Here is a 20,697-nt window from a genome sequence, read left to right on the forward strand (position 1 = left end):
TGCTTTTCCACAAGAATCACACCAGTTCTGGTATCCTAAACTTTGAAATTACACTTTCCACCAATAAGAATGCATCCTTCTAACTTTCTCTTTCATTTCACACTGAACCTATGCTTCACTTTCATTGTGATGATCAGTGTCTTGGTGCCTCTTTCCTATTCTCCATCTCCCTACTTGCCTCTCAAGTATCTGGAATAGTACCTTGAATATAGCAGGTACTTTATTTGTATTGAATGGATTTGAACTGGTATACATTAATCAAGATTGAGTCAACCCTTGGACTATTATCCTACTAAACACAATTTTGAGCAAACCTGACCTTTTCCCCTTTCCAGTCATGTTTCTATAATGCTATACACTTGAAGACAAAGACACAAAATCAAATTTGTTTCATTCCTTAAAATTTACTGCATAATTTAGGTGAATCTTTATTGTTTTTCATCAATTCTGTTACTGATTTCCTAGTTAATTCCCCACTTTGATCCAAATCTTTTCATCTCTCCTCAATCCCCAATTACATTCCCAACCAGGAGGAATAATTTTGAAAACTTTCTCAGAATCATCTATTATCTCCTTTTAGAAAGGAAATAAGAAACACATCAAACATATCTACTCGTTATTAAGGGTAATTCCTTTTGATCGCTTCAATAACCTTATTTCAAAAATTTCTCCCTTTCTCGTGTATCTTTATGCTCTCCAACTCTACTGGCTCCTTCCCATCTGTGTGACATTATAGAAAGAATACTGGTTTGGGAAGTTAGGAGACTTAGACTCACATCCCAGCACTGCTTTTTATTCTATAGGTAACTATGAGTAAAGAAGTTCTCTGGGTCTCAGTTTCTTTATCTACAAAATGAAGGGTTAGATTAGGAGATAAAAGCCCTTCCAACATAAAAGCAGTAGTCCTTTATCATTTCACCTCTTGGAGTATTTTCAACAAGTACTAGCAGTATTGGCCAGGATAGGTCATCACTTGATCTGTCTGAAACTCTAGTAACCTTGTCTGTTAAATGAAAGTAACATTGGCCCCAATTCTACTTTTATTGGAAGCTGGGTGGTAACAAAAAACTAAACCCAGAAAGAGGAAGATCTTGTTTGAAATATTTCCTCAGATACCATCTGATATGACCCTGGGCAAATCACATAATCTATGTCTCCCTCATTTTCTTCATCAACAAAACGTTGATAAATAATTCCACGTATTTTTCAGGGTTGTTGTGAAGATAAAACGAAACAACCTATGTAAAGCACTATGCAAATCTTAAAATACTATACAAATCATTATTATTATAAGGCTTGATGTAGGTAATTTATGAATTTCCAATATATTGACTATAAAAGTGAATTATTATTTTGTTCTCTTATGTGATGGTTACTACTGTTGTTGTTATATTCAGATTTTCCCTAATATTAGAAAAGTCTTTCCTTTGATCCAACTATCATGCCAATTTCTTTCCTCTACTTGATGACCAAATTTCTTGAAAAAGTTGCTGACACCAAATGTGTTTACTTGCTTATCACCTTTTCTCTAATCCTTGCTTCCATCTCTATTGCTTTACTGAAACTGCTCTCTCAAAGATTTTCTATTATCACCTAATTAACAAATCCGATGACCATTTTTGGGGTCTTATCCTCACTGATCTTTGTTTATCATCAGGAAATGATGTCCCACTGTCCTTCTAGAAACTCTTCTTCCATGGTCTCTTTGGTCTCTTACGTTTTTCTGTTTCTCTATCACTCTAAATATTCCTTTCCTATGGCTCATTTTTCCAACCTCTTCTTGGAGATGTAGACTAGCCAGACAAGGAGAATGCAGCATTTACCTTTAGCAAGTGTGGAGCTTTATGGATGGTTAGGTTCAGCATATAGCATCCAAACAGTTAATGTTATTTGAGGTAAGATTAAGAGAGATATAGCATCCAGAATGAAGGAAATTATATTCCTGCTCAACTCTACTATAGACAGACTACTCTGGGCATCATATTTTAAGTAAAAGTGTCCATAAGAAGGTGACCAGGATGATACGGTTATTCCACATACTCAGGTAAAGCTGGATAATGTCCAGAGCAGAGTGACCAAGAGGGTTATGGGTCTTGAGTCCATGTCATATGTGGACCATGTGAAGAAAATGGAGTTGTTTTTCCTAGAGCACTCAAAGGAAATGTGATGGCTATGAAGGAGGAATGAGATTTGTTCCATTTGTCCCTAGAAGGCAGAACCAGGAGCAATTGGCAGAAGTTAAGAAGAGGCAAGTTCAGATTTGATACAAGGAAAACTTCTTAATAATTATTGATGTCTAAAAGTAGAACAGATTGCCTCAGGAGACAGTGGGGCCACGTCCCTTAGAAATCTTCAAGCAAGAGGATACATGATCACTTCCCTACTTAAGTTGAAGGTATCACCATTTTTCCAGTCACCTAGGTTATAATCTCAGCATTATTCTCAATTTCTCTAATCAAGTGCCAGATCTTGAAATTTCTTCCTTTAAAACCTCTCTCACATCTAATCCTTTCAGTTTATTCTATCAGCAACTACTTTAATTCAAACCCTCATCATCTCTCACTTAGATTATTTTAACAATGTCCTACTTGGTTTATCTACCTCAAATCCCTCATCACTATTCTACATACTGCTGCCAGGTTAATTTTCCTTAAGCACAGATCTGACCATGTGACTTTCCTACTTATCACTCCTAGTGGTTTCCTATTGTCACTAAGATAAAATATAATTGTCTCTTTAAAAATCCCTTCACAGTCTGGAACCAAACTACCTTTCTAGTCTCAATAGATATTACCCCTGCCTTACATTCTGCAATCCAAAAAAGTCTTCTCTCTGTTCCTCAAACACAACACTGTATCTTTATCAAATGCTGCTGCCATTGCATATACTTATAGTGTTCCCTCTCCTTACCTCTGGTTTTGTGGGGTCTTTTATCTTCCATGATGCAACTCATGAACATATCAAATTGGATGTCTTTAAAGATATCTCAAACTCCACATGTCAAAGACAGAATGCATGATCTTTCCCCAGAAATCTATTCCTTTATCAAAGTGCCATGGGTATGATTATCCTTTCAATCACTCTGGTTAATAACTATGGCATTATATTTGACTGTTCACTTACATTTACCCAATATAACCAAAGAGTAAGCAAAACTTGCCATTTCTATTTCTACAGTATTCTACATTATTTCTTTCACCCTTCCCTCTTACCTAGACTACTTCTACAAGAGTTCCCAAATTGGTTTTCTAAGCCTAACCCTCTCCAGTTCAATAAAAATCCAATGACTCCCTTTTGTCCTTTGAATCAAATATAAATTCCACCTTTTGGCTTTTAAAACCTTTTGTAACTTTCTAGCATCATTATACATTGCTCTCCTTTACATATTCTACAATTGAACCTCTGTCTCCCCCCCCCCCCCCATTCTTCATATATTACACATCATCCCTCATTTGGCACCTTTTCTCTGAATGTTCTTACCTGAAACTGACCCTAACTTCTTAGAATCACTTGTTTCTTATTAAACTCGGCTCAAGTCCCTCTTTCTCTATGTAGCCTTTATTAGCCCTAAAATCTGCTGGAACCACCCCCCCAATCAAATTACCTTGTATTTATATACATACACATGTATATATGTGTTTTTGTATATACTTATATCAATATATATACCTTTCCCTTTCAAAAGTATATGTTAGGGGGCAGCTGGGTAGCTCCGTGGATTGAGAGCCAGGCCTAGAGACGGGAGGTCCTAGGTTCAAATCCGGCCTCAGACACTTCCCAGCTGTGTGACCCTGGGCAAGTCACTTGACCCCCATTGCCTACCCTTACCACTCTTCCACCTATAAGTCAATACACAGAAGTTAAGGGTTTAAAAAAAAAAAAAAAATTTAAAAAAAAAAAAAAAAAAAAGTATATGTTACTTGAAGGTAAGGACTGTGTTTCCTTCTTGTCTTTGAATCTTCACTATCAAATCAGATTTAATTAATGTTCACTAATTAAGATTCTCCCTTGATCACAATCCATACTCTCTTGAGTATAATCCACAACGAAGCCAAGCTAGAGTCTTCCTACCTTAGTGGTTATTCTCAAACCATTCTCTTTAAATAAGAGAGTTTTCTGTCCTAGTCCTATAATACCTACCACATTTCTGTCAATAGGAAGTATCTAACAGATTATTTGCTAAACTGATTTGATGTTCCTTTTCATACTGATTTTCAGACCCACACTTTAATACCTATTCTAATATCACTTCTCCAGGAAATTTTCCCTGATTTCTCTAGTTGGCAAAGAGTTTTTCTTCTCAGATTTCCTAGCACTTCTGTATATACATGTCATATCCCCCCTATTAAACGGCAGATTCTACTAGGACAAGAATTATTTCTTTTCTAAACTGTGCATCTCCTCCCAGGCTTAGCACAGTGTCGTGGAATTGGAACTATTTTTTTCCTGACTACATTAGAAAAAGAATTGTGGGGTAGTAATAGTATCACAGAGAAAACAGAATGCTCCAAGCCTATTTAAAAAATTTTAATAATGTATGCTTAGTTTGCCTAAAATGTAGTTTGAAGAAATATGGACTTTAAAAATATTTGTGTAACATGCCTTCTGTTTAGTAATGACTCTGTGCAAAGAAAACAGCTTGCCACGTGTGGCATTTTATATATGTGCATATAATTATTCTCTTTACCTTAGCCAGATCTTCCTCTATGACATCATTTCTCATTTGAGCAGCATCCAATTGAGTATAGAATCGAGCACCAATCATTGGCATGATATCATTTACACTTCGTAGTCTGTTTTGGTCAGTCAGCAAATACCTATTAACAATAAAGTAGAATCACTTGAAGATAACACAAATAAATAGTTGTCAACACACTGGTTTAAATAAATTTTAGAAAGTGTTCATCTTCTAAATGAAGTTATTCTTTTAATTTTAATGGTCATATTTCTTTCCCCTATAAAATTTTTAAGAACCAATGGAGAAGCAGAAAACATACCTTTCCTCTTAATTTCCTGCTGTCATGGAAATAAGAAGGGGAGGTTGGGTAGGGTCAGGTTTAAACTCTTTCCTTTCTCACACTCTTCCTCAAAATAATGCCTGATGAGAAAGCTGTGATGAACTTTTATTGAAAACAAAATCTTTTTTCTACTTTTGAATGACAACTTTCAAAACCAAAGACTGAGTATCAATTCGCTTATATCAAACTGAGTCACAGCTTTAGAAAGTTAGTTCAGTGCACTGAGACATACCATGACTAATAAGAACCCTGACTGTCATGATTCTATTTAGGAATCACTACTGTCATAACATATGAAGGTAAAATATTTAACAAAAATAAGATCTGTACAAATCATCTTACCTGAATGTTAACAGAACTGGTCAGACACCTGAAACCAAGTACCCTCCCTCTCTTGTAGACCAATATTATCAATCATAGCACAGTGTAGAAAGTCCCCTGTGGGTCCACACCATAAAATGGTTACAGAAATAACTTGGCCTAGCCAAGGCTACAGTACTCTATCAGTTGGGACAAGTCATAGTCTCAGTAGAGGTTATACTTGTACAACCGACCTCAAAGAGTCATGGGCAAAGTGATTCTGAAACCTTAAAGAGCTATAGAGATGTATTATACATTTCAAGTTCGCTTGTCTGAAACTGCAGTCTCTGAGAAGGATCTGCTGGGGCTTAAGTTCCAAGTTACTTCAGGAAGGTTTTTAAAGGCTTATAATTAGTTTAAATTTCTGATATTTGCTGGAGTGGCTTATAATACTAAAGATCTACATCATGTACACCTTCACAATTTCCCTGGAAAACTTAGATCTAGAAGAGACAATCTAGGATGGCTTTAGGCCAATATGGGTCTGCATCAAATCCAATTACAACCCACTACCCAGGGCAACAACAGGCCCTCTGAAGGCTTCATATTCTATGGCCCTACAGGGAACATTCCAATGGCCTGTACTCTTCTGACCTATAAGTTTATATGTACTTCCATCAGAGTTTCTCCTTTTGATCAACCTAACAAAAAACTTACTGAACTTGAAAATTAACAACAAAAAACCCTAACATTTATATTTATACTAGAGTATTCATTAGAGCAAATATCTATAATATTAAGTTATCATCTACCCTCAATGACTTAGAATGATGTGACTAATTATAATAATTTCAGATAAAACTTAATAAGCTTTTACAGTTTTAGGATCATGTTTTTGGATTTACCACAAGAATATATGGTTAGCAATAATGATGAATAAATCAGAATACAAGTTTGTTAAAAAATTAATTGTGGCTTATTTTTAAAGGGTTCACTCATAATAGATTGTTCACTATTAAAACAACACACAGAAAAGATGTCTGGATTAATTATTAAGCCCATATTTTGGTCATATTCCATAGAATCTATAACTTTTAACACATTATATTTAAAACTTACAAAATCAGATTCTTCAGATCAGAGGAATAGTTGATTGTCACCAATTCCATTGCCTTCTGCAAATTTTCCCGCTGAATTCCTGCCAAAGAGTTGCAAGCCAAAGCCAACACAACTTTTCCTAATGACATCAGATCTGCTTGCTGACATGAAAGAATGAACATAACTTTTAACTTTAATCTCATAGAGATATGTATTTAATGCATTGACATTACTTTGCCTTCCAGGAAAGAGCAATGGCACTTTATAGTCATTTTACATCAAGCAAGTCAAGAGCATTCAAAGTTGAATTACTGAATTACCGATTTCTTTAGACTGGTTTTCATAAGGCTGAATTTTCCTATTAGAAACTGATCCATGGGTAGCTGTAACTTGTAACTCAGGGTCATCACCATTTAAAATATGACACTTTATACATCTCTACAAAAAGTAGGAAATTTATCCACTTATTTGAAGAGAAACTCCCAGTGAAGCACATGACACTGACATTGCCAGATTTAAAGTCTGTTCTCTCTACAAATGGGATTCTGCAAACCTTCACAATATTTGATCTCTCTTTGTTTCTAAAGAAAAAATTATTTTAGGTATTCCCTTATGGGTCTTAAGTCCCACAATGATTATGGTTTCCCTCTGCAAAATTATCTTATCTCTTTAACATTCCAGAGCTTTAATTATACAGGCTGTTTGAAGTAGGAAGAGACTAAGGGGTGAGAATCCTGTATAAAGAAAGAGAGTGTTCACTCCAAGTAAGCCTAATTCATAGGCAACAAATACAAGGGGGAATGGAATAATTTTAGGGTTGCTTGTTACAAAAGTGGAAATGAATGTGCCCCATTGGATAATTTGGTTCACCTTATGATACGAGATGACCCATACAGTAAACTATAGCAACTGGAACTAGACTTGTGATTTCACTGCTATAAGGAACTCCAAATTAGGAAATTTCCTCCAGCAATACAGGTTGGCACCTTCCCTAAATCTGAAATTCAGGTTTTTATAAAATTTTCTAGAACACAAATGGGTTAAGTGACTTGTCTAACATGTTACTGCCAAGTAAGTATAAGAACCACACAGCCCTGAATCAAAGCCTTCCTAACTCCAAGGCTAGGTCTCTGCCCACTACAAACCATGCTGCCTCTCTTGCTGCAGTCTAAACTATGTAGCTAAATATTCACCTATTGAATCTATGTAGGATGGATGAAATCCAAGCTGCTAGCAGGTATAATTACTCAATTACATTGAATATTTTAAAAATTCAGATGAATGACTCTAAGATATTACCTAAAAGAACTTTTGTCTCTACTTGCATCATGATAAATGATGCCAATTTGGGGACAGCTAGGTAGCTCAGTGATTAAAAAGCCAGACTTAAGAGATACAAGGTCCTGGGTTCAAATTTGACCTCAGACACTTCCTTGCTGTGTGATCCTGGGCAAGGCACTTAACCCCCCATTGCTTAGCCCTTACTACTCTTCTGCCTTGAAACCAATATATAGTATTGATCCTAAGAAGAAAAGTAAGAGTGTTTTTTTTTTTAAGTCAATTTAAAAAATAAAAAAAATAGTATGCTAAGGTGGGAGAACTTCCAGTTTTATGAATGAAAAAATGTGATTCTTAAAAAGTAAAAACAGTTTGGAGTTGAATATTCTGAAGGTAAAGGCTTATCTTCAAGGTAAGGCAAGGTGTCAGTAGCCCAGGGAGGCAAATAAGTGGCATAAAACACTAATGAGCTTAGGGACATTCACAATTAGATGTATAAGTGACTCAAGTTAAGTGTGAGAATTTTGCTAGACTAGGCTGGGGGTAAGAGGAAGGAGAGACGGCAAAAGGGAGGTGAAGAAGAAAGGAGAGAAAAGGTATAACAGGACAAAGTTTTCCTAACACTGAGAAGGCTCAGCAGATGAAGCATTGAGCAGACTCAGGAAGGCCTCAATTAACATCTTCCCTCAGACACTCTGGTACTAGCAGTATGACCACTGGAAAAAAATCACTGAACTTCTCTCAGCTTCAGTTTCTTCACCAATTAAATGAAAGGGGTTGAATGTGATGGCCTCTAAGGCTTGTAAATAATAAAGGAGCTCTGCCTCCTTTTGTCCCATCCCCCTTGCACAAATCCCATCCTTACAGGCTTTTCTAGCTCTAAAACTATGATTATATGAAAAGAGTCTCACTCCGGATACTGACATCAGGGGGATACCCTTGTGGACAGAGTGCTGCAGGGAGGGAAAAGGAAAATTAAGTCACTTAGATTTGGGGATACTGAACTAAGAGGGAAAACAATTTGAAGTTCTCTCACTTTGTACTGAAGGCACAGGAAATGTAAATAATAGTTATATGTAATTTCATGAAATTCTGGTGTATTCACTGATGCAGGCATTTAAATTCAAATGTCTACACCATGCAAATGGGAGGTTATTTACTAGTAATTTCAGATAAGCAGTGGGCAAACATGTATTTACCCACTCCATTTCCTCCCAATGCTGAACAATAATACAAAGTTCAAGGCAGAGCTCTGCCCTGAGTTGTTGCTCCTATAAGCACTTCAACATTCTTGGTTTCCTCCATCATACCCTGATATAAGTCTGGCAGGCAAAAACCCAAGGTAATGAGTGGTCTGAACAAGGTTCAAAAACAAGTGAATATCTATTTAAATGTCATTTTTTCTACCCTCTCCCTGAATCTTACTGAAGGTAGGAAATCTCACTTTTAGCAACATATTTAAGGTGAGCTAGGACTGGGATTTACCATCTCAAAAAAAGTTTACCATCTCACTGCTTAACTTTAAAATAATATGGTTAACATTACAATGTCTCAATAACTTTCCTTTCTAAAAAATATATCCCAACTAAATATTTTCCATTTGTTATTTTGCTTCTTACCTCCATCTGTTTTCCCCCCATTTGCTGCATTCTGGGGGTTTCCCCCCAAACTCATTTCAGTTTCTTCCTGGTTTTCAATTCTTGGTTTCTTTCTCTGATTCTATCTATGGATCTACTTATGTCCATTTTATTGTAAGTCAGTCTCTATTCACGTGTCTGAAACAGACTATGAAAAATAGACTGGAAGAAAACAATGGTCTCCTTTTCTCATGTACCCTCATCTCTGTTAAACACACTCCCCTTCTTTGATATTTCTTTTCTATCTATTCATGCTATAATTTGAAAGGAAATACATGTGTAGGTGCATATTCATACACATACACACATGTGTACATGCACACACATCCACACACCCATGAGGTCTGCAAAATATCTTACTATTAAAGAAACCAAATGAAAAGAGAAGATTAGTTATCTGGGCTCACACACACAAAAAGTCAACATTCACAAAGAGGGCAATAACTCTGGAGCAGTGAATTAAGAGGTAAGAAAAAAGAATATTAGTGCTATTCTATGTAGGCAGTTTCCAAGTTAAAAAACAAGGGGGAGTAGGGATGGGAATACAAAAGTGTGCTTGAAATGAAGATGTTTGGAATTCTAAACACCTTTACCCTTAAAAAACAGGTTCTCAAATAGCCACAGATGCCTATTTGATCCATGTTATATATGAAATATCATATATTCCAATTTGGAAGGGTAAGGAATATTATGTCTTTCTAAAACAAAAATAATGGATGAAATGAAAAACCTACTTCGCATTCTTTCTGAATGGTGTTACCTGAATAAAAATCTCTGCAGACATGAGAAGTGGTTTCTATGTATATAAAAGGACTTTCAGAAGCTGATGCCACTGGTTCTTTGCAATGTCTAGCTAATTCAAAATGCATGATTTTCTTTTTCCTTGATACTGAAGTATCAACAGACTTGGGATTAGGGTAACTTTTTATCTCATAAATGAAATGAAGAAAGTATAATTTGGGGATGGAAGAGGAACTCACTTTGAGGAAAGAGGACGTGATAGAAAAATACATTAAAACAAATTATTCACTGTACTCCCCATCAGCTGACATTTCTGGAAAAAGGCAGCTCAGTGGAAATATGAGAAAACAATAACTAAAAACTTCCATGGGGGTATACATGGTTACATGTCAGCTCTTTTAAATTCAGATGATGTCTGTATTTTCTCTGGTTAATCAATTCAGGAAAAAAATTCTGATTCAGAATTTGACGTTAAAAAAATACAAAACCAAACCACTACACCTCTGGCCATTTCTTTCCCTCTTAATTTCCTAAGAAGACTAAAAGGAAAATAACAAGTAATATCACCAAATGAAATAAAGCTTCAATATTTTTTTCATGTAAACACTTTAAAATGTACAATTAGGTGGCACAGTGGATTGAGAGAGATTAGAGATAGTTTCAAATCTGACCTCAGACACTTTCTAACTATGTGACCCTAGACAAAGCACTTAACATCTATTGCCTAGCCCTTATTGCTCTTCTGCATTGGAACCAACACTTAGTATTAATTCTAAGATGGAAGGTAAGGGTTTAAAAAAAAAAAAAGAAAAAAGAAAAGTGGACAATATAATACACTAGGGAAGAAGATAATTACTTGTTTTCAATTAAATCAGTTAATTTTCATTCAAAGAAATAAAAATAATTTGTAAATTAAAAATCTTTAACTTGGAAAGAGTTTAACCATGTCTTACTTTAACTAAAACTGACTAAAATGTCATAAACTATTACAACAAATGTTATGGAAAAATGATGAACTTGCTTTAAACTGCCATGCAATTATACCTTAAAAGAGTATTCTTTCAGAATGAAAACCACTGGTCTTCAAGTCTCTCTCGTAAAATGGCATGCTTATTCTTATACATTTTCTTATTAGGAAGTTATTTTAAAAGGCTAACTATCCAAAGTCAAGATTATCCTGGTTGATACAAATTATATCTAATAAATAAGTTACAAACTTTGGTTACAAAAAACATCTTATATTCAGATTCTCAATGGATGGGGAAGAACTCAGAATTTGGAATTAGAGATTTAAAAAATGACTTTTTTTTAAAAAGATACATAAAAAAATTAAGACAACTTATTTGTAAGAACTCGAGTTTTCTCTGAAATGGCTAGTTCCCCTAATGAATATTCTCAAAATATAGAATGAATGGCATACACATTAAATATGCCTTTATGATTGTTAGGAAAGCTCAAGATGAAGGTAAGAAATAAGAGAAAAAGGTGTCAGTGACATAAAAGGTTGTACTTTTTTTAAGCGAACACAATAGAACTCTTAGCAGAAATAAGGAATGGGACTGTGCATGAATAGTAGAAGTAATACACTCATTTGACCAGTTATTTTGTGTTTACATATATAATATTTGAGTTAACGGTCTTATTGCAAATAAAACTTAAATTCTATTTTTAACTGGAGTAAATTAAATTTGTAAAACTTGAGTGTGTACTAAGTATGTTCCTATACTATACTCTAGGTAACACAAAGGCCTGATCTAAATTCTACATCTCAAACAATGCTCAACATAATGCTCTATACACAAAAAAAACATGTGATGTTTTGATGAATCTGAAGAGGTCTTAGTTGGCATTCCACTGAATTCTGAATACTCTCAACATCTACTCTTGGGGCACCAGAACAATGTCTCAAATGAGATATGTTTGGAAAGTTTGCCAAAGGAAAATAAAGTAGTAAAGCTTGTACCTAAGACTGAAAAAGAGTTATGAAATTAAATATTATTTACTTTTTTAAAAATAGGAAAATCAAATAGCCCTAGCATAAATGGTAAAGACCATATCTGTGTTAACCTTACCTGGAACTGAGCCATTAGTGCCAATGGATTATTCTGACTGTTATCAAATGTTAAAACATCAAAAATGCCGGCACAATTTACTCGCAACCTTTAGGAACCAAAGAAATAGGAGGGGGAAAAAAAACAATTTTTTATTTGTACATCCTATGAAATGTATTTTTTCTTGAATTGTCTACAACAAATTTCTTATTTTCTCAAATAATGGCAAATCTCATTACCTCATAATCCAAAATAAAATTTGGGTTAAATTATGCTCCTTGAAAAACCACATACTGTAAAAACCTTGATATAAACATAGCTTTTATGATAAAACATGGGTTCCTCCCTCCCATAGTACTTGCTCTTTACCTCAATGCCAATTTCTGAGGTTTTATAAAGAAATTTCTTTTATATTTTTTAAATTTAGGCAGCACTAAAAATTATTTTTCTTAATCTTAGGACACTTAGCTGATAAGAATTCAAGCATAATATGGAAATAGGTCTTGATCAATGACACATGTAAACCCCAGTGGAACTGCTTGTTGGCTATGGGAGGAGGTTAGGATTAGGGGAGAGAAAGAACATGAATCATGTAACCATGAAAAAAATATTGTAAATGACTTAATTAAATAAAAAATTTTAAGTAAAAAAATAATTCAAGCACATATCAAATAAAGGAAGAATTCATTCAAAAGCACAATAGATACCTGAATAGAATAAACAAAAAGGAAGAATTAAAATATAAACTATTAATTTTTTCAAGTATTATAAAGTCCTTAAATATTGGTAACTGAGTAGAAAAAAGCATAAAAGAATGATTTAAGCACCTTGTTTTGCCAGTTATCAGAATCTTTGTTGGATCCATAACACGACATGCCAGTCCTGCTGTATGAATAGTTCTCAGTGCAGAGCTAAGCTGGACAACATATGCCCAAATAAGAGACTCCGGCAATAATCCAGCATGCTGTCGTGGTAATGGTCCATCATGCTGACCTAAAAAGTAAAACAAAACAAAACAAACATTTATGTGTATGTGTATTTGCACGTGTGTGTACACATTATATTATGAATCTCTAATTTCAATTTTAAGATTCATAAAAAATACATTGCAAAATCAGAGAGGGAAAATTAAAGGCACAACATACACAGCCAAATATACATTGCAAAATTACAATTTAAAAGATGGAATCTATTAAGATGATAATAACATGTAACTTAAGTGATAACTCCACACAGATTTCCACATTAGTGATAATATTTCCATATACTCTGAAGAACAAAGAAAGATAATTTCCTTTATTGAAAGTCTCTATAGCTGTCCACTATGGGCATATTGAATAAATGAATGAGTGTCACTTTAAATGAGAATAAGAATTATTTTACCTTATTTTACCGAAGAATGAAGTCAGAGTGTAACTGATCATTCAAAAATATCATTACTGTTGCTTCTGCAGGTAAGTGTTGAATTGAATACATAATCCAAGCCTCACATTCAACTGTGACTCAATACCTAACATTCATCACATGTAATTTCTATGTCACTTTTTAACATTTGGACAAATAATTGGGCAAAAATCTAAGTCACTGATTCAATTATTAACAGCTTAAAAAACATTAACCATAAATTTCCATGGAGAAATACACATTTATGCACCTTATAAAGTCATCAGTTAAAATATGGACTGTGGTTTGATGGAAAACCAGCAAAAAAGAAAAAATAGGAAAATCTTTCTAAGTATTTAACAGGAAATCACCAGAGGCAGAAGACAAATAGAAATGAGTAAGGTAACAATAGCAGCAAAGTAAATGAAAGCATATTGGGAGGGGGGGATCAAAAGTCACTGTGAGCAACTTCAACTAAGTGACTCTGGGAATTCAGATATAAAGGAGATGCCTTGATTTTTCTGAACAATGAGCAATAAGTAGATTGTTCACATCTCATTTATGGTCATTTTTTTTAAAGTTATATTTGGATTTGTTCTTGTAGAAATATGAATCAACAAGAGAACTAAGAAAGAACCACTACATTCTATAAGCCTCAGGATTACTCTACAATTCAAGTGAAAAAGAGATCAGCAAACATCTAAAAACTGAGTAGAGCTGCAAAAGAAAGGAATTAGAATGGTCTTAAATATCTTTTGGTTCTGAATTAACATTCCAAGACCTATGTTTAAGTGATGTCTGCAATAAAAAATAGCTTTCAGAAGCAGGAGTCTTCTTATATTTGAAAGTTCCTCTTTACTACTATTCAGAAGAAAATTATTGACATATTTTAAAAAGTGGTAATTATTTTAAATGAAAATTAAATTTATAGCAAATAACATATTGCTACTAAAATACAGTCATTTTTCATACTTGCTTATAAGTAGTGGCTACATGACACGATAATATAACTGACACATATGACATGATGATAGATGCTTCTTAAATGATTTAGTACTGAAAATTTAGTTTTATATTTCCTTTTAAAGTTAAAATAACTTTCAGCTTTAGAAATATTGCTCTAGACCTCAGTCAAGTTAACAAGCATTTATTAAGCACTCACTATGTACCAAGAATTGTGCTAAGTACTAGAAATACAAAGAAAATGAAAAATCAGACAGGAGCTCACATTCTAACAGGGAAGACAATATTAAAACACATTTGTATATAACATGATGTGTAACGGGTAAATTGAAGGTTTTCTAAGTGGGGAGGTACTACCTGTAGGGCTTAAAGAGATCGGAAAGGTTTCTTCTAACAAGTGGTATTTGAGTTGGATCTTGAAGTCAGGAGGCAAATAAAGGAGGACAACATTCCAAGCATGGTAGACAGCCAGTGAAATGAATGAAGTTAGGAGATGAGTGTCTTTTGTGAGGGCAGCAAGAAGGCCAAGGCTGTTAGACAATAGCTTGGGGAGGGCGGGGAGCACCTGCATAACATGATCAGACCTATGATTTCAGAAAATCTTCAAAGTAGTATCAGGAAGGAAGAGAGCAAATACAAGAGATATTACAAAGACAGATCAGGAAATGGGAAAGAATGGATATAGGAATAGGAGAGAAATTATATAGGCAAAGATTAGACACCTAAGCTTATGAGGCCGTAAGGTTGGTACTACCCTCAATTATAACAGGGAAGGTAAGAAAAGGGGAGGATTTTGAAGGAAAGAAGGAGTTCTATTTTGGACATGTTGAAATTAAGATGTCTACACAACATTCTGTTAGAGAAGACCAACATGGCAGTTGGAGAGTCAGAAGTGAAGTCAGGAGAGAGATTAAGGCTACATAAACAGTTCTGGCAACCAGATGCATAGAGACGAATCCATCAGAAATGATGAGATCAATATCAAGCAAAATAATATAAAGTGTGAAAAGGCCCAAGATAGACCCTGTGTGACTTCGATGAAGATGACACAAAAAAGACTGAGAGAGAAAAGTCAGAAAAGGAAAAGAACCAGAAGAAAGCAATGTCTCAAAAATCAAGAAAGCATCAAGGAGAACAAAGTGGACAGTATTAAAAGAATAGAGAGAAAAAGAAGTCTAAGAGCTGAGAAAAGACCATTAGTTTTGGAAATTAAGTATTTTTGGAGAGAGTGGTTTTAGTTGTTTGCTGGGGTTAGAAACTAGATTGGGTAACATTCAGAAGGGAGTAAAAGAGGAGCAGATATGTAGCTACCTATTAAAGATGGCTTTTCTCAAGTAATTTAGTATGAAAAAGAGTAGAGATATGGGATGAGAACTGGGGAGATGAGTGAATCAATTTGAGGGTATTTTAAGGAGGGAGACATAAGCCTATTTTTCAGGAATAGAGAAGCAATAGATAGAGAGAGACTGAGGATTGGTGAAGGAGTGGCAATAATAGAGGATAACACAGTGCTAAAAGCCACAGAATGAATGGAATAGAGGGTACATGTAAAGAGATTTGCCTTAGCAAGAAGAAAGGCCATCTCTTCATGGGTAAGGTGAAGTAGGAAATAGTAAAAGAAGGCATCTGAGTGATATAAAATGAGAGGGGATTGATCAATGATACATGTAAAACCCAGTGGGATTGAGCAGCAGCCATGGGGGGGGGGGGGGGGGGGAGACACCATGAATCATGCAACCATGGGAAAACACCCTAAACCTAAAAATAAATAAAATGGCTGGATAAATAAAGTAAAAGGTAAAAAAAAAAATGAGAGAGGGAGAAGAAAAAAAAGGTGGCTCTTGGTGCATGACTTCAATTTTTTCAATGAAGTATGTGGCAAAGTTCTCTGATGAGTAGGGGAATGGGGCAATATTTAATATGAGGATGAAAATTTTTGTAATAGTTGATATGGTGAAACTGACAGTGATTCAATTACGGAGGTACGGAAGTTATAAAAGAACACTCTCACTGCAGCAATGGTCCAGTTGATAATGTATAACATGCCTAGTAGTTCTCAGTAGGCAAAATTTTATGTTCAGTTCAACAATACAGAAATGAAAGTAATGGATGGTAAGGGTAATCCTGAGTTAGTGCTTGACAAAGCAAGATATATAAGAAGTCAAGATAATTGAATGTGTATGATAGTATGGGGTGAAACTGGTTCACCAAGGGGTCAAGACAGGGAGGGAAGGGTAGAGACTGTAACCAGTGGCCTAGGCAAAAATAGAGGAGTGGTGCCACTGGAAGTCATGGTGAGGAAAAGCAATGAGGCAAGGAATTGTGAAGCAGAATGATAAAAGATTATTGCCATAGGAATTTCAACATTCACGAATATAGAAGTTGACAATGTATAGATGACAAGACTCAAATGATAACCATCTCTGGGTATAGTTAAAGAAGAAGTAGAGAAGTCATTGCAAAAAAGCTACTGTACCCCTATAAGTCTTTTTCAAGTGATAGAACTAGAATTTCTCCTCCCTCTAAATTTAGGATCCATTATATTTCTCAAAAACAAAGACTAGCTAAAAGACTGAGAAAAATGAAAATCCTATTAGTTACTTCCAAAGGTAAACAAATCAACAAAATTCATACCTGATCTTTTCTTTGTTAAGATATACAGGACAGGGGGCAGCTGGGTAGTTCAGTGGATTGAGAGCCAGGCATAGAGATGGGAGGTCCTAGTTCAAATCTGACCTCAGACACTTCCCAGCTGTGTGGTCCTGGGCAAGTCACTTAACCCCCATTGCCTACCCTTACCACTCTTCTGCCTTGGAGCCCATACAGAGTATTGACTCTAAGACGGAAGGTAAGGGTTTAAAAAGAAAAAAAAAAAGATATACAGGACAATATTCCTACAAAGAGATGGTATGTTGCCTTCCAAGAAAACAATTCATGTCTGCAAGATGCAGTTTCTAATCATACAAAGTTGGTATGGTATGACATCAACTTTAATCAAGTTAAGAAAAATGGCCAGACACAACTCTTCAATGGATATGCACTATTTCATTTATGAAGAAGTTAACAATTTCTTTTAATGTTTCTGGTTTGGGGTCAATAAGAGAGTAAAATTTTAAATGAAGGCAAAGAAATTTTTATTTTTAACTGGATGTCACTGAATCATAAAAATTAATAAAGATTTTTATGTCCAGGGGGCAGCAAGGTAGCTTAGTGGATTGAGAGTCAGGTCTAGAGATGGGAGGAACTAGGTTCAAATCTAGCCTCAGACACTTCCTAGCTATATGACCCAAATCACTTAACCCCCAAATGCCTAGCCCTTGCCACTCTATTGCCTTGAAATCATCATACAGTATTGATTCTAAGACAGAAGACATGGGTTTTAAAAAAAAATTTTAAGGAAAAAAAAAAGATATGTCCATTCTTCATTGTGGGTTCATTTAATTAGCCAAATGTTTGTGTCTTCCAGATTTAGTACAAAAGGGCTCTTTGTCTAAAGACTATGGTTTTGAAATAAGAGCATGAGAAATTCATTGCTATTCAAGTGCTATTCAAAAAGCATCTTAATTCAGTTTGATATCATTTTAATACATGATGCTTTCAGATAAAATGTAAGGAAAAAAGTTGCTAGTATTACAAAAATAATATCTTAATTATTAGGAAAATTGCCATTTTTATTATAAAAATGAATGTTTGAGTGAAAGGTTATATTCATTTTGCTTTATGTATTATATTTAAAATATATTTAACGCTACAAAAACAATAAATACAGAAGCTCCAGAAGAAATCTATAAATTAAAGAAGTCAACAGTCATTTCACAGTTGTTCATTACAAAAATAACCCAAATTCTTACAACTATATTCATCTGTCAAGGAAAAGCTCTCCTTCTACCACATCCCTTTCAACAAAATTCTTTATGCTTGAAAATGACATAGCAAAATGGAAAAATATACAACTGACCACACTTCATGATTGAGAATTTTTTTATGTGAAACAGCTGTATAACCACAAATTTCTTGTCTTAACTGTCAAAAATCAGAGAGTAAAAGAGCAAGCAAAGAGACATTAAAAAGTTTTTTGGTTTTTGTTTTGTTGTTTCCCTGATTAAATCTTTTAAAAAACCCAGCAGTGGAAGGGATCTCATCACACAAAGTCTTGACAATAGAACAAAAGCATTCAAACCTTTTTCTAGCTAAAGAATCAGAAAATAAGAGATGGAGTAGACACTAAGAGACTCAATAGGGAGAACAATTATTACATAAAATAATTTTGGTTTTCTCATGCATCTATATCCATTCACTCTCACTAACAAGAGAAATGGTCACTTTTGGAATAGCATTTCCACAGACCAGTTCATTTTTCTACCAGAAAGTAGACAGAAATGTAGAGAACCCTCTTTAGTAGAAATACCTTTCCTGAAAACCTCAATTGATATCAATTTTGCTTCTCCTACCTGAAATGAAATTTTAAAAAAATTCTCTTCACAGGAAAAATAAAACTATTTCTCTCAAAATTTATGCCAATATAGGATCAAAATGTGATTTTATTTCTCTATGCTTTTTTTAAACAACTGGCTTTAAGGTACAGAAAAGAAATGGGTCTATGCTTAAATTCAATTTTTCTTGAAGATACTTTGTAGTATCTATTTTGAAGCATGAGTACTTTATACAACACTCATTTTCACCTTTAAGAAGATAGTTAGGGGGGCAGCTGGGTAGCTCAGTGGATTGAGAGTTAGGCCTAGAGATGGGAGGTCCTAGGTTCAAAGCTGGCCTCAGACACTTCCCAGCTGTGTGACCCTGGGCAAGTCACTTGACCCCCATTGCCTACCCTTACCACTCTTCCACCTATGAGCCAATACACAGAAGTTAAGGGCCTGATAAACAAATAAAACAAATGAATGAATGAATGAATGAATAAGCAAATAAATAAATAAATGGAAGAATGAATGATTGAATGAATGAATAAAAATAAAAGATAGCATACTGTTCACTTGCTTCAAATCTAAAAAACTTGGGATTTCTCTTTCCTTTTTTTCTTATTCATCTATCTTCTAAGCCTATAAATCCAAAGTGGGCGCCACCACCCCCTGGTGGGTGCTGCAGCAATCAAGGCGGGGGGGGGGGGGGGGGGGAGATGNTGACCCTGGGCAAGTCACTTGACCCCCATTGCCTACCCTTACCACTCTTCCACCTATGAGCCAATACACAGAAGTTAAGGGCCTGATAAACAAATAAAACAAATGAATGAATGAATGAATGAATAAGCAAATAAATAAATAAATGGAAGAATGAATGATTGAATGAATGAATAAAAATAAAAGATAGCATACTGTTCACTTGCTTCAAATCTAAAAAACTTGGGATTTCTCTTTCCTTTTTTTCTTATTCATCTATCTTCTAAGCCTATAAATCCAAAGTGGGCGCCACCACCCCCTGGTGGGTGCTGCAGCAATCAAGGCGGGGGGGGGGGGGGGGGGAGATGATGGCCACAGGTACATTTGGGGGCGGTGAATAACTGTAAGGGGGCAGTGATAGTATGTGACAGGGGGCGCTAAGTAATATTTTTTCTGGAAAGGGGACAGTAGGCCAAAAAAGTTTGGGAACCACTGCTATAAATGCATTTCATGGAAAATTAAGAAATTAAGTTAATATCTTCTGTCTAACCCTCCTTCTTTGAACTACTCTTTATTCAAATAAATAGGATCCATCAGCTGATTAAGGGCTGTATTTACTCACATCTAATTAAAAAACAAAACACCTTTTTCCAGGGAGCATTAGTAGTTTTTAAAATACAGCTTGCTTATCTTTTTCTTACCCCACTTTCTCTTTGTGAAATAGGCATCAGCACTAGGGTCATTAAAGTGTCTGCTCATCATAGTTTCTCCGCCAGCATGGAAATCATATGCAAACACAAGGGCTTAAAATAAAACACAAACACGCAACTTGTTACTTAAATTTGGTTTCAGTAGCCAATGAAGCCTCCAATAGAAAAGTAATTACAATTTACTCACAATGCTCTCCAAATGCTTTAGTGGTAAATACTTCACGCAATGTTACAATATTTGAATGTTGAATTTTTTTCCACATATCAACCAATACCATACATTTTGTGTTAACAAGTCGAAAACCTATCAAAGGAAAAATTCAATTAAGTTTTTTTGTCTTTACAGTCATCATTCAGACAGTGAAATTTTTATCACAGCCTAACCAAAGTGTCTTGGTTTATAA

General features: G+C 34.9%; 1 protein-coding gene across 1 annotated transcript in view; it reads right to left on the reverse strand.

The window, feature by feature from the left end:
* PAN3 (poly(A) specific ribonuclease subunit PAN3) overlaps positions 1 to 20,697 on the reverse strand; it is a 163,974-nt gene that overhangs the window by 8,989 nt on the left and 134,288 nt on the right. The window contains exons 11-16 of the mRNA XM_044668282.1: positions 20,481 to 20,597; positions 20,285 to 20,386; positions 12,951 to 13,116; positions 12,145 to 12,232; positions 6,438 to 6,577; positions 4,688 to 4,817 (exon numbers count right to left, since the gene is read on the reverse strand). Of these exons, the coding sequence (XP_044524217.1) occupies positions 4,688 to 4,817; positions 6,438 to 6,577; positions 12,145 to 12,232; positions 12,951 to 13,116; positions 20,285 to 20,386; positions 20,481 to 20,597 (743 nt within the window). The remainder of the gene's footprint in view (positions 1 to 4,687; positions 4,818 to 6,437; positions 6,578 to 12,144; positions 12,233 to 12,950; positions 13,117 to 20,284; positions 20,387 to 20,480; positions 20,598 to 20,697) is intronic.

Source organism: Gracilinanus agilis, chromosome 3 (assembly GCF_016433145.1).
Source record: "Gracilinanus agilis isolate LMUSP501 chromosome 3, AgileGrace, whole genome shotgun sequence".
Lineage (NCBI taxonomy): Eukaryota > Metazoa > Chordata > Mammalia > Didelphimorphia > Didelphidae > Gracilinanus > Gracilinanus agilis.